Source organism: Oncorhynchus mykiss, chromosome 32, assembly GCF_013265735.2.
Source record: "Oncorhynchus mykiss isolate Arlee chromosome 32, USDA_OmykA_1.1, whole genome shotgun sequence".
Classification (NCBI taxonomy): Eukaryota; Metazoa; Chordata; class Actinopteri; order Salmoniformes; family Salmonidae; genus Oncorhynchus; species Oncorhynchus mykiss.
This window is the reverse complement of record NC_050572.1, coordinates 8,524,164-8,539,349: the sequence shown is the minus strand read 5'-3', so window position 1 is coordinate 8,539,349 and position 15,186 is coordinate 8,524,164. Positions and strand designations below refer to the sequence as shown.

Sequence of the window (15,186 nt, the reverse complement as noted above, 5' to 3'; positions counted from 1 at the left end):
GAACAGAAATGCAATGGTTCTTTGGATCAGTCTAAAACTTTGCACATACACTGCTGCCACCTAGTGACCAAAACCTGAATTGCACCTGGGCTGGAATAATACATTATGGCCGTTCTCTCGCATTTCAAAGATGATGGTACAAAAAAAATACAAAAGAACGGTTCATTTTTTTGTATTATCTTTTACAAAATCTATTGTGTTATATTCTCCAACATTCCTTTCACATTTTCACAAACTTCAAAGTGTTTCCTATCAAATGGTACCAAGAATATGCATATCCTTGCTTCAGGGCCTGAGCTACAGGCAGTTAGATTTGGGTATGATATTTTAGGCAAAAATCCTTAACAGGATTTTTATCAACAGCAGTCAATTATTAATTGTCACCTTATTCAGTCCCATCTGAACATCGTAAAATTCTTGCTTATCTTCACGAACCCTGGCTAACAAGTTGAATCAGCAATACAAAAAAAATGCCTTATTTGTTTACTAAATGCCTAAATAATCACACAGAATTACATATACACAGGATGGATCATACATCGATTACTAATCATGTCATAAAAGAAAAAGTCCCTAGCGGACGAAACCGATATGATGGCTGGTTACACAAAGAAAGGTGGTTGGGTATGAATGAAAGAGCGGGAAGACTGAGGGACAAAGGGGATTGGGTCTCTATCGGACTGTGAGAAGCTATGCTGACGTAAATACAGAATCTTATGCATTCTAATAACCGCCCATTTGTAAAAGGAAAATGCAAGATTTATATTTACACTGAGCTGCTCTTCGATAGATGGGTCGAAAATGGAAGACTGGTTTGCCCAGCAGAGATCACCCTTGTCCTTTGTAGAATATTTTGGGTCGTAGTGTTGTAGAGTGGATACGTTGAAGTATCCTGTCTTCTCATAGGATTGTCTGTCCTTTCTTAGGCCACGTACGTTTACAGCTGGAGCTGATAAACTCAGCGCCTAGGATGTATCACTTTTTTGATGAATAAGAGTTCAAAGTTCATAACAAGTTGCCATACTCTGCTCGTGTTGTATTCTGGCTGGTCTAGTCGAAATTCATCCTTCCAGCGTGGTGATCGTCACCTCCACGTTGACATTAGCCCTTTTAAACGTATGGACACCAGTCCTCACGTCTTCGGGAACTGAGGTTGAGTTCAGTCAATGGGCTTGTATTGGGGGAGAGAAGGGCGTGTTTCATAGTTCTCAACCAATGTCTGTTCACTTGTGCGTGGCCACTTAGTGAGCATAGTTTACTTATGAAAACAATTCTCTCATTTAGAAGCTAAAATTACATTTAATATTTTCAACAATAGTTTCATATTTAAACATTTAAATTGTACACCAATTCCATGTGAGTCTGATAACTATAATGTGTAGACTTTCCAACATACAATTTATGTCGTCCTGTCATCAGTAATAATGTCTCAGACGACAACTGATCTGACATCATTCTTTACGTACCAACGGACACTTTCAACTGGTTGGATTACAGAAATATTGCACCTTTCCTCAACCTTTTGATGTTACCAGACTCTCTCTATGTTACCAAAGGGCTTTCTAAAAGTCCATTCTGTAGAGTGGAGAGAAAAGTGGGAAAGGTATTTATGGGGGGTCATGAACCTCACCCAACAGGGCAACGTCATGACAACTAGATACAAGATTGACTCACACATCTTGTTATCTACTAGATCGAAGATTGACTCACACATATTGTTATCTACTAGATAGAAGATTGACTCACACATCTTGTTATCTACTAGATAGAAGATTGACTCACACATCCTGTTATCTACTACGTAGAAGATTGACTCACACATCTTGTTATCTACTAGACAACAAGCTGGGGGCGGCAGGTAACCTAGTGGTTAGAGCGTTGGACTAGTAACCAAAAGGTTGCTGGATCAAATCCCCGAGCTGACAAGGTAACAATATGTCTTTCTGCTCCTGAACAAGGCACTTTAACTAGGCCGTCATTGTAAAATAAGAATTTGTTCTTCACTGACTTGCCTATTTAAAGAAAGATAAAAAAAAAGAAGATTGACTCCAAAATCTTGTTATCTGGTGTGGACTTCATATACCTCCTCTTCTTTATCGTTCTGCTTACTATGAGGGTGATAAATAGTATTCGCTACAAAGCTTTAATCCTCTTGTATAAATGCACCAAAATCAATATTACATTTACGCTATTCGTTCTTTGTCTCTCCTTGCTTTGTTTTTTTTGTTTCAAACGTTTTCAATAAATATATTTCTTATTTTTCCATCAGTACTGCCAATGGTTGTGGGTGTTGAGTCGAGACACAACCTCGTTGTCTATTTCAATGGTGCGGTTCAACCAGTTTGCTTTTTTGGGGGCAGATAGAATTGGCCTCTTAGTGATGGATCATTGTTTTCTCGTCAAGCTCAGGCTCCAGTCTATTTATGTCGTTGTTAATCTCTCACAGTCAAACCAAACAGATGTAGGTGTGGGACTTTATCCCCTGTGTTCATCCAGCCAAATGTGCTTCCAAAATGGCACCCTGTTCCTTATATAGCACCCCTGGTCAACAGTAGTGTACTGACTATATCCCTGGTCAACAGTAGTGTACTGACTATACCCCTGGTCAACAGTAGTGTACTGACTATATCCCTGGTCAACAGTAGTGTACTGACTATATCCCTGGTCAACAGTAGTGTACTGACTATAACCCTGGTCAACAGTAGTGTACTGACTATACCCCTGGTCAACAGTAGTGTACTGACTATATCCCTGGTCAACAGTAGTGTACTGACTATATCCCTGGTCAACAGTAGTGTACTGACTATACCCCTGGTCAACAGTAGTGTACTGACTATATCCCTGGTCAACAGTAGTGTACTGACTATATCCCTGGTCAACAGTAGTGTACTGACTATATCCCTGGTCAACAGTAGTGTACTGACTATATCCCTGGTCAACAGTAGTGTACTGACTATAACCCTGGTCAACAGTAGTGTACTGACTATACCCCTGGTCAACAGTAGTGTACTGACTATATCCCTGGTCAACAGTAGTGTACTGACTATATCCCTGGTCAACAGTAGTGTACTGACTATATATCTGGTCAACAGTAGTGTACTGACTATATCCCTGGTCAACAGTAGTGTACTGACTATATCCCTGGTCAACAGTAGTGTACTGACTATAACCCTGGTCAACAGTAGTGTACTGACTATATCCCTGGTCAACAGTAGTGTACTGACTATATCCCTGGTCAACAGTAGTGTACTGACTATACCCCTGGTCAACAGTAGTGTACTGACTATACCTCTGGTCAACAGTAGTGTACTGACTCTAGAGGAGTGGTCTAGTGAGGTAGAGGGGTGGTCTAGAGGAGTGGTCTAGTGAGGTAGAGGGGTGGTTTAGAGGGGTGGTCTAGTGAGGTAGAGGGGTGGTTTAGAGGGGTGGTCTATTGAGGTAGAGGGGTGGTCTAGTGAGGTAGAGGGGTCGTTTAGCAGGTCTATATAGGGTACCAAAGTAATGGTCTAGTGAGGTAGAGAGTTGGTCTAGTGAGGTAGAGGGGTGGTCTAGAGGAGTGGTCTAGTGAGGTAAAGGGGTGGTTTAGAGGGGTGGTCTAGTGAGGTAGAGGGGTGGTTTAGAGGGGTGGTCTATTGAGGTAGAGGGGTGGTCTAGAGGAGTGGTCTAGTGAGGTAGAGGGGTGGTTTAGAGGGGTGGTCTAGTGAGGTAGAGGGGTGGTTTAGAGGGGTGGTCTAGTGAGGTAGAGGGGTGGTCTAGAGGAGTGGTCTAGTGAGGTAGAGGGGTGGTCTAGTGAGGTAGAGGGGTCGTTTAGCAGGTCTATATAGGGTACCAAAGTAATGGTCTAGTGAGCCAATAAGGTGTCATTTAAGACACGGCCTAACTGACAAGTCCTCCTGTATCCCATGATTCCTTGCAGCACCTGGAACCGTGGAAACTCTACGCCACCGTGGGGGTGCTGCTGGTCATTGACGTCCTGTCACTTATGATCTGGCAAATAGTGGATCCTCTACATATCACTGTGGAGGTATGAGTCATGACTCAATGTCTCAATGTCCTCCTCTTTCTCTATCTCTATCTCGATGGCGCCTCTCTTCTCTCTTCTTCTCTCTCTCTTTCGCTGGCGCCTCTCTTCTCTCTTCTTCTCTCTCTCTTTTGTTCTCTCTCTATCTCGATGGCTCCTCTCTTCTCTCTTCTTCTCTCTCTCTCTTTCGTTCTCTCTCTATCTCGATGGTTCCTCTCTTCTCTCTTCTTCTCTCTCTCTTTCGCTCTCTCTCTATCTCGATGGGTCCTCTCTTCTCTCTCTCTTTCGTTCTCTCTCTATCTCGATGGGTCCTCTCTTCTCGCTTCCTCTCTCTCTCGCTTTCGTTCTCTCTCTATCTCGATGGGTCCTCTCTTCTCTCTTCTTCTCTCTCTCTTTCGTTCTCTCTCTATCTCGATGGGTCCTCTCTTCTCGCTTCCTCTCTCTCTCTCGCTTTCGCTCTCTCTCTATCTCGATGGGTCCTCTCTTCCTCCTCTCTGTCTCCTCTTTTCTCTTCGCTGGTCTCTTCCTCTTCCTGTTTGTTTTCGGAGATGCATCAGCATCGATTAGCTCCTTACTATATCAAGATTAGTCGAAGAATGAGTTTATTGTGAATTTATAAAATTCATATTTTTAAATATTAGGATGAGAGAAAATGTGTTCCATATAAAGAATATTGTAATCATACCTCAACTACAATGGGCAGGATAGAGTGTATGTGTTTACAATCAATGCTCTGGATAATCTGTACTGAATTTATAATTAATCTATAAAAATGTGTATATATACACTACCAGTCAAAACTGGACACACCTACTCATTCCAGGGTTTTACTTTTTTGTTTTAGTATTTTCTACATTGTAGAATAATAGTGAAGACATCATATATGGAATCATGAAGTAACCAAAAAAGTGCTAAAAAATATATTTTATATTTGAGATTCTTCAAAGTAACCACCCTTTGCCTTGATGACAGCTTTGCACACTCTTGGCATTCTCTCAACCAGATTCACGAGGTAGTCACCTGGAATGCATTTCAATTAACAGGTGTGCCTTGTTAAAAGTTCATTTGTCAATTTTCTTTCCTTAATAATGCGTTTGAGCCAATCAGTTGTGTTGTGACAAGGTAGGGGTGGTATACAGAACATAACCCTATTTGGTAAAAAAAAACAAGTCCATATTATAGAAAGAACAGCTGAAATATGCAAAGACAAATAACAGTCCACCATTACATTAAGACATAAAGGTCAGTTTATCCGGAAAATTTCAAGCTCTATGTTGAAACTGTCCCTCATGAGGACCGCCACAGGGACGGAGGACCCAGCGTTACCTCTAATATAGAGGATACGTTCATTAGAGTTACCTGTCTCTCATGAGGACCGCCACAGGGACGGAGGACCCAGCGTTACCTCTAATGCAGAGGATACGTTCATTAGAGTTACCTGTCTCTCATGAGGACCGCCACAGGGACGGAGGACCCAGCGTTACCTCTAATGCAGAGGATACGTTCATTAGAGTTACCTGTCTCTCATGAGGACCGCCACAGGGACGGAGGACCCAGCGTTACCTCTAATGCAGAGGATACGTTCATTAGAGTTACCTGTCTCTCATGAGGACCGCCACAGGGACGGAGGACCCAGAGTTACCTCTAATATAGAGGATACGTTCATTAGAGTTACCTGTCTCTCATGAGGACCGCCACAGGGACGGAGGACCCAGCGTTACCTCTAATATAGAGGATACGTTCATTAGAGTTACCTGTCTCTCATGAGGACCGCCACAGGGACGGAGGACCCAGCGTTACCTCTAATGCAGAGGATACGTTCATTAGAGTTACCTGTCTCTCATGAGGACCGCCACAGGGACGGAGGACCCAGAGTTACCTCTAATATAGAGGATACATTCATTAGAGTTACCTGTCTCTCATGAGGACCGCCACAGGGACGGAGGACCCAGCGTTACCTCTAATGCAGAGGATACGTTCATTAGAGTTACCTGTCCCTCATGAGGACCGCCACAGGGACGGAGACCCAGCGTTACCTCTAATGCAGAGGATACGTTCATTAGAGTTACCAGCCTCAGAAATTGCAGCCCAAATAAACTCTTCACAGAGTTCAAGTAACAGAAACATCTCAACATCAACTGTTCAGAGGAAACTGTGTGAATCAGGCCTTCATGGTCGAATTGCTGCAAAGAAACCATTACTAAAGGACACCAATAAGAACAAGAGACTTGATTGGGCCAAGAAACCAGGAAATGTGGAAATCAGTGGAAATCTGTACTTTGGTCTGATGAATTCAAATTTGAGATGTTTGGTTCCAACCTCTGTGTCTTTGTGAGACGTAGAGTAGTTGAACAGATGATCTCCGCATGTGTGGTTCCCACAGTGAAGCATGGAGGAGGTGTGATGGTGTGATGGTGCTTTGCTGGTGACACTGTCAGTGATTTATTTAGAATTCAAGGCACACTTAACCTGTCTACGATATTGGTTCCCAATTGGGAATCAACCCTCCCACGTTCAGCTGAAACGGCGGCGCATGGAACGCAAAAATATTCTTAAAAATATTTAACCTCCACACATTAACAAGTCCAATAGCTAAAATGAAAGATAAACACCTTGTTCATCTAGCCAGCAAGTCAGATTTCTAAAATGTTTTACGGCGAAAACATAGCACATATATATGTAAAACCACCACCAGACACAGCTCATTTGAATAGCCAAAACATGCAATCAACAAACGCAGGATTAAAAAATAAATCGCTCACTAACCTTTTGAAAATCTTCATCAGATGACAGTGATATGACATGTTACACAGTACATTTTTTTTTTCAATAATATGCCATTTATATCCATAAATGTCCATTTACAGTGAGTTCACGTTCAGAAATTACTCAAAAATGCCCGCAGGAAATCTAGGTAGCGCGGCAAGATAACGTAAATAGACATCATAAACTTTGACTAAATATACATGTTCTACATATAGTTAGAAAGATACACTGCTTCTTTATGCAACCGCTTTGTTAGATTTATTTTTAACGTTACAGAAATCGCACACTATTCAATATGCTGAGACGGCACTCAGTTCCAAGCTACATTTCTACGTAATGTTGGAGTCAACAGAAACACAGATTTAAGCATAAATATTCCCTTACCTTCGATGGTCTTCGTTCAGAATGTTCTGGAAGGCATCATACTTACCCAATACATTGTTTGGTTTCAAGTCTTGCGTCTTTGTATTAGCTACTGCTAATAACATCAGCTGAAATGCACCCAAAACGCCCTCTGGTCCGGAAAAGTTGCGCATCAAAACTTCAAAATTACATATTATATGTCGACTAAACAGGTCAAACTAAGTGCAGAAGCAAGCTTTATGATGTTTTAGACACGCAAAACAAACTTCAATTCAATCGGCCATCGTCTGCCCTTCTCTTGAGTGCTGGAACAAAGGAATGGCTGGGACCAATTCGCGCCCCTACGCACAGCCTATTTTCTCGTGGCACGCACTAATTTCACTCCCATAGGGTCAATTCTGGCGGGATTTGAACGATTCAAAGCTCTACTGAAAGAGGACATCTAGCGGAAGAGATAGAATCCAGAATCATAACTGGTTGGGAAGGGTGGGGGCCATGACGTCAAAGTTGCTCCAACTTTCATGGCCACAAAAACTAGTTTGGAAGAATGCCTGCCCTGTGAGTTCTGCTATACTTACAGACATAATTCCAACGGTTTTAGAATCTTTAGAGTGTTTTCTATCCAATAATAATTTTATTTTATTTGCATATATTAGCAATTTTTGACAGATTTTTTTTTCAGTTTACTAGGGGTACCCAATCTCTCCAAAGGGGGCATATGTCTGCCATATCCTTAACACCAGCATGGATACTATAGCATTCTGCAGCGATACACCATCCCATCTGGTTTGGGCTTAGTGGGACTATCATTTGTTTTTCAACAGGACAATGACCCAAAACACACCTCCAGGCTGTGTAAGGGCTATTTGACCAAGAAGGAGAGTGATGGAGTGCTGCATCAGATGACCTGGCCTCCACAATCACCTGACCTCAACCCAGTTGAGATGGTTTGGGATGAGTTGGACCACAGAGTGAAGGAAAAGCAGCCAACAAGTGCTCAGCATATGTGGGAACTCCTTCAAGACTGTTGGAAAAGCCATCCTCATGAAGCTGGTTGAGAGAAAATGCAAAGAGTGTGCAAAGCTGTCATCAAGACATAGGGTGTCAACTTTGAAGAATCTAAAATAGAAAATATATTTTGATTTATTTAACACTTTTTGGGGGTTACTACATGATTCCATGTTTGTTATTTCATAGTTTTGATGTCTTCACTATTATTCTACAATGTAGAAAATAGTAAAAAAAGAAAAGAAAAAAAAACCTTGAATGTGTAGGTGTGAATGAAACTTTTTGACTGGTATGTGTATGTGTGTGTTCATTATCGACCTAAGGATATAGTATGTGTCCACGAGGCATGTGTATACTGTAGACATGACAATAGCGCAGTATCCCTCTCTTAGTTTTTCCATTAATCTATGAAACCGTGGCTGAATAGAGAGAGGAAAGTAATCAGAATTCAACCTGTACTATCACTGTTTGTTACTGTTTTATGCGTCTGATATTTAAAGTAAGTTGAGGGAAATATTCTTCTTCTTCTATTTTGTCTGAGTAGAAGTTTGTGAGAGAGGCCCCTAAAGGAGACCTGGATGTTCTGATCCAACCTCTGCTGGAACACTGCAGCTCAGACAAGATGAATACTTGGCTTGGTAAGGAAGGAGGGAGGGAGGGAGGGGAGTGAGGGAGGGAGGGAGGGAGGTGAGTGAGGGAGGGAGGGGAGAGAGGCCCCTAAAGGAGACCTGGATGTTCTGATCCAACCTCTGCTGGAACACTGCAGCTCAGACAAGATGAATACTTGGCTTGGTAAGGAAGGAGGGAGGGAGGGAGGGAGGGAGGGGAGTGAGGGAGGGAGGGGAGTGAGAGAGGCCCCTAAAGGAGACCTGGATGTTCTGATCCAACCTCTGCTGGAACACTGCAGCTCAGACAAGATGAATACTTGGCTTGGTAAGGAGGGAGGGAGGGAGGGAGGTGAGTGAGGGAGGGAGGGGAGAGAGGCCCCTAAAGGAGACCTGGATGTTCTGATCCAACCTCTGCTGGAACACTGCAGCTCAGACAAGATGAATACTTGGCTTGGTAAGGAAGGAGGGAGGGAGGGAGGGAGGGAGGGGAGGGGAGAGAGGGAGGGAGGGAGAGAGAGGGGGGGGGGGGGGGGGAGAGACTACTCCTGTACATTAAACCCATCTGTCAGTCATCTTACCTAGGACATTAGACCTGTGCTGGAGCTACTGCTAGTACATTGAATACTAAAAACCGATTGAATAAATGTTCTTTCTCCTTTCTTTCTTTCTTTCATTCCCTCCCTCCCTAGGGGTGGTGTATGGTTATATATATATCTCTCTCTCCCTCCCTAGGGGTGGTGTATGGTTATATATATATATATCTCTCTCTCCCTCCCTAGGGGTGGTGTATGGTTATATATATATCTCTCTCCCTTCCTAGGGGTGGTGTATGGTTATATATATATATCTCTCTCCCTCCCTAGGGGTGGTGTATGGTTATATATATATATATATATCTCTCTCCCTCCCTAGGGGTGGTGTATGGTTATATATATATACATATCTCTCCCTCCCTAGGGGTGGTGTATGGTTATATATATATATCTCTCTCCCTCCCTAGGGGTGGTGTATGGTTATATATATATATATATCTCTCCCTCCCTAGGGGTGGTGTATGGTTATATATATATATCTCTCTCCCTCCCTAGGGGTGGTGTATGGTTATATATATATATATATCTCTCCCTCCCTAGGGGTGGTGTATGGTTATATATATATATATATATATATATATATATCTCTCCCTCCCTAGGGGTGGTGTATGGTTATATATATATCTCTCTCCCTCCCTAGGGGTGGTGTATGGTTATATATATATATATATATATATATATATCTCTCTCTCCCTCCCTAGGGGTGGTGTATGGTTATATATATATATCTCTCTCCCTCCCTAGGGGTGGTGTATGGTTATATATATATATATATATATATCTCTCCCTCCCTAGGGGTGGTGTATGGTTACATATATATATATATCTCTCTCCCTCCCTAGGGGTGGTGTATGGTTATATATATATCTCTCTCCCTCCCTAGGGGTGGTGTATGGTTATATATATATATATATATATATATATATCTCTCTCTCTCCCTCCCTAGGGGTGGTGTATGGTTATATATATATCTCTCTCCCTCCCTAGGGGTGGTGTATGGTTATATATATATCTCTCTCCCTCCCTAGGGGTGGTGTATGGTTATATATACATCTCTCTCCCTCCCTAGGGGTGGTGTATGGTTATATATATATCTCTCTCCCTCCCTAGGGGTGGTGTATGGTTATATATATATATATATATATATATATATCTCCCTCCCTAGGGGTGGTGTATGGTTATATATATATATATATCTCCCTCCCTAGGGGTGGTGTATGGTTATATATATATATATATATATCTCTCTCCCTAGGGGTGGTGTATGGTTATATATATCTCTCTCCCTCCCTAGGGGTGGTGTATGGTTATATATATATATATATATCTATCTCCCTCCCTAGGGGTGGTGTATGGTTATATATATATATATCTCCCTCCCTCCCTAGGGGTGGTGTATGGTTATATATATCTGTCTCCCTCCCTAGGGGTGGTGTATGGTTATATATATATATATATATATCCCTCCCTAGGGGTGGTGTATGGTTATATATATATATATCTCTCTCCCTCCCTAGGGGTGGTGTATGGTTATATATATATATATATCTCTCTCCCTCCCTAGGGGTGGTGTATGGTTATATATATATATATATATATATATCCCTCCCTAGGGGTGGTGTATGGTTATATATATATATATCTCTCTCTCCCTCCCTAGGGGTGGTGTATGGTTATATATATATATATATATATATATATATCTCCCTCCCTAGGGGTGGTGTATGGTTATATATATATATATATATATCCCTCCCTAGGGGTGGTGTATGGTTATATATATATATATCTCTCTCTCCCTCCCTAGGGGTGGTGTATGGTTATATATATATATATATATATATATCTCCCTCCCTAGGGGTGGTGTATGGTTATATATATATATATATCTCTCTCCCTCCCTAGGGGTGGTGTATGGTTATATATATATATATATATCTCTCTCCCTCCCTAGGGGTGGTGTATGGTTATATATATATATATATCTCTCTCTCCCTCCCTAGGGGTGGTGTATGGTTATATATATATATATATATATATATATATATATATCTCCCTCCCTAGGGGTGGTGTATGGTTATATATATATATATATCTCTCTCCCTCCCTAGGGGTGGTGTATGGTTATATATATATATATATATATCTCCCTAGGGGTGGTGTATGGTTATATATATATATACATCTCTCTCCCTCCCTAGGGGTGGTGTATGGTTATATATATATATATATATATATCTCTCCCTCCCTCCCTAGGGGTGGTGTATGGTTATATATATATATCTCTCTCCCTCCCTAGGGGTGGTGTATGGTTATATATATATATATATATATATATCTCCCTCCCTAGGGGTGGTGTATGGTTATATATATATATATATATCTCTCTCCCTCCCTAGGGGTGGTGTATGGTTATATATATATCTCTCTCCCTCCCTAGGGGTGGTGTATGGTTATATATATATATATATCTCTCTCTCTCCCTCCCTAGGGGTGGTGTATGGTTATATATATATCTCTCTCCCTCCCTAGTGGTGGTGTATGGTTATATATATATCTCTCTCCCTCCCTAGGGGTGGTGTATGGTTATATATATATCTCTCTCCCTCCCTAGGGGTGGTGTATGGTTATATATATATCTCTCTCCCTCCCTAGGGGTGGTGTATGGTTATATATATATCTCTCTCCCTCCCTAGGGGTGGTGTATGGTTATATATATATCTCTCTCCCTCCCTAGGGGTGGTGTATGGTTATATATATATATATATCTCCCTCCCTAGGGGTGGTGTATGGTTATATATATATATATATATCTCTCTCCCTAGGGGTGGTGTATGGTTATATATATCTCTCTCCCTCCCTAGGGGTGGTGTATGGTTATATATATATATATATATCTATCTCCCTCCCTAGGGGTGGTGTATGGTTATATATATATATCTCTCCCTCCCTCCCTAGGGGTGGTGTATGGTTATATATATCTGTCTCCCTCCCTAGGGGTGGTGTATGGTTATATATATATATATATATATATCCCTCCCTAGGGGTGGTGTATGGTTATATATATATATATCTCTCTCCCTCCCTAGGGGTGGTGTATGGTTATATATATATATATATCTCTCTCCCTAGGGGTGGTGTATGGTTATATATATCTCTCTCCCTCCCTAGGGGTGGTGTATGGTTATATATATATATATATATATCTATCTCCCTCCCTAGGGGTGGTGTATGGTTATATATATATATCTCTCCCTCCCTCCCTAGGGGTGGTGTATGGTTATATATATCTGTCTCCCTCCCTAGGGGTGGTGTATGGTTATATATATATATATATATATATATCCCTCCCTAGGGGTGGTGTATGGTTATATATATATATATCTCTCTCCCTCCCTAGGGGTGGTGTATGGTTATATATATATATATATATCTCTCTCCCTCCCTAGGGGTGGTGTATGGTTATATATATATATATATATATATCTCCCTCCCTAGGGGTGGTGTATGGTTATATATATATATATATATATCTCTCCCTCCCTAGGGGTGGTGTATGGTTATATATATATCTCTCTCCCTCCCTAGGGGTGGTGTATGGTTATATATATATATATATATATATCCCTCCCTAGGGGTGGTGTATGGTTATATATATATCTCTCTCCCTCCCTAGGGGTGGTGTATGGTTATATATATATATATCTCTCCCTCCCTAGGGGTGGTGTATGGTTATATATATATATATATCTCTCTCCCTCCCTAGGGGTGGTGTATGGTTATATATATATATATCTCTCTCCCTCCCTAGGGGTGGTGTATGGTTATATATATATATATATATATATATATATATATATATATCTCCCTCCCTAGGGGTGGTGTATGGTTATATATATATATATATATATCTCTCCCTCCCTAGGGGTGGTGTATGGTTATATATATATATATATATCTCTCTCCCTCCCTAGGGGTGGTGTATGGTTATATATATATATATATCTCCCTAGGGGTGGTGTATGGTTATATATATATATACATCTCTCTCCCTCCCTAGGGGTGGTGTATGGTTATATATATATACATATCTCTCCCTCCCTCCCTAGGGGTGGTGTATGGTTATATATATATCTCTCTCCCTCCCTCTGGGTGGTGTATGGTTATATATATATATCTCTCCCTCCCTCCCTAGGGGTGGTGTATGGTTATATATATATATCTCTCTCTCCCTCCCTAGGGGTGGTGTATGGTTATATATATATATATATCTCTCTCCCTCCCTAGGGGTGGTGTATGGTTATATATATATATCTCCCTCCCTCGGGGTGGTGTATGGTTATATATATATCTCTCCCTCCCTCCCTAGGGGTGGTGTATGGTTATATATATATATATATATCTCTCTCCCTCCCTAGGGGTGGTGTATGGTTATATATATATATCTCCCTCCCTAGGGGTGGTGTATGGTTATATATATATATATATATATATATATATATATATATATATATATATATATATCTCTCCCTAGGGGTGGTGTATGGTTATATATATATATATACATCTCTCTCCCTCCCTAGGGGTGGTGTATGGTTATATATATATATATATATATCTCTCTCCCTAGGGGTGGTGTATGGTTATATATATATATATATATCTCTCTCCCTAGGGGTGGTGTATGGTTATATATATATCTCTCTCTCCCTCCCTAGGGGTGGTGTATGGTTATATATATATATATCTCTCCCTCCCTAGGGGTGGTGTATGGTTATATATATATATATATATCTCTCCCTCCCTAGGGGTGGTGTATGGTTATATATATATATATATCTCTCTCCCTCCCTAGGGGTGGTGTATGGTTATATATATATATATATATATATATATATATATATATATATATATATATATATATATATCTCCCTCCCTAGGGGTGGTGTATGGTTATATATATATATATATCTCTCTCTCCCTCCCTAGGGGTGGTGTATGGTTATATATATATATATATATCTCTCTCCCTCCCTAGGGGTGGTGTATGGTTATATATATATATATATCTCCCTAGGGGTGGTGTATGGTTATATATATATATACATCTCTCTCCCTCCCTAGGGGTGGTGTATGGTTATATATATATACATATCTCTCCCTCCCTCCCTAGGGGTGGTGTATGGTTATATATATATCTCTCTCCCTCCCTCTGGGTGGTGTATGGTTATATATATATATCTCTCCCTCCCTCCCTAGGGGTGGTGTATGGTTATATATATATATCTCTCTCTCCCTCCCTAGGGGTGGTGTATGGTTATATATATATATATATCTCTCTCCCTCCCTAGGGGTGGTGTATGGTTATATATATATATCTCCCTCCCTCGGGGTGGTGTATGGTTATATATATATCTCTCCCTCCCTCCCTAGGGGTGGTGTATGGTTATATATATATATATATATCTCTCTCCCTCCCTAGGGGTGGTGTATGGTTATATATATATATCTCCCTCCCTAGGGGTGGTGTATGGTTATATATATATATATATATATATATATATATATATATATATATATCTCTCTCCCTAGGGGTGGTGTATGGTTATATATATATATATACATCTCTCTCCCTCCCTAGGGGTGGTGTATGGTTATATATATATATATATATATCTCTCTCCCTAGGGGTGGTGTATGGTTATATATATATATATATATCTCTCTCCCTAGGGGTGGTGTATGGTTATATATATATCTCTCTCTCCCTCCCTAGGGGTGGTGTATGGTTATATATATATATATCTCTCCCTCCCTAGGGGTGGTG

General features: G+C 40.8%; 1 protein-coding gene across 1 annotated transcript in view; it reads left to right on the top strand.

Moving 5' to 3' along the window:
• Nucleotides 1-15,186, top strand: part of LOC110487865 (gamma-aminobutyric acid type B receptor subunit 1) — a 265,484-nt gene that overhangs the window by 240,822 nt on the left and 9,476 nt on the right. Inside the window, exons 19-20 of the mRNA XM_036970908.1 lie at nt 3,917-4,024; nt 8,703-8,796. Coding sequence (XP_036826803.1) covers nt 3,917-4,024; nt 8,703-8,796 — 202 coding nt within the window. The remainder of the gene's footprint in view (nt 1-3,916; nt 4,025-8,702; nt 8,797-15,186) is intronic.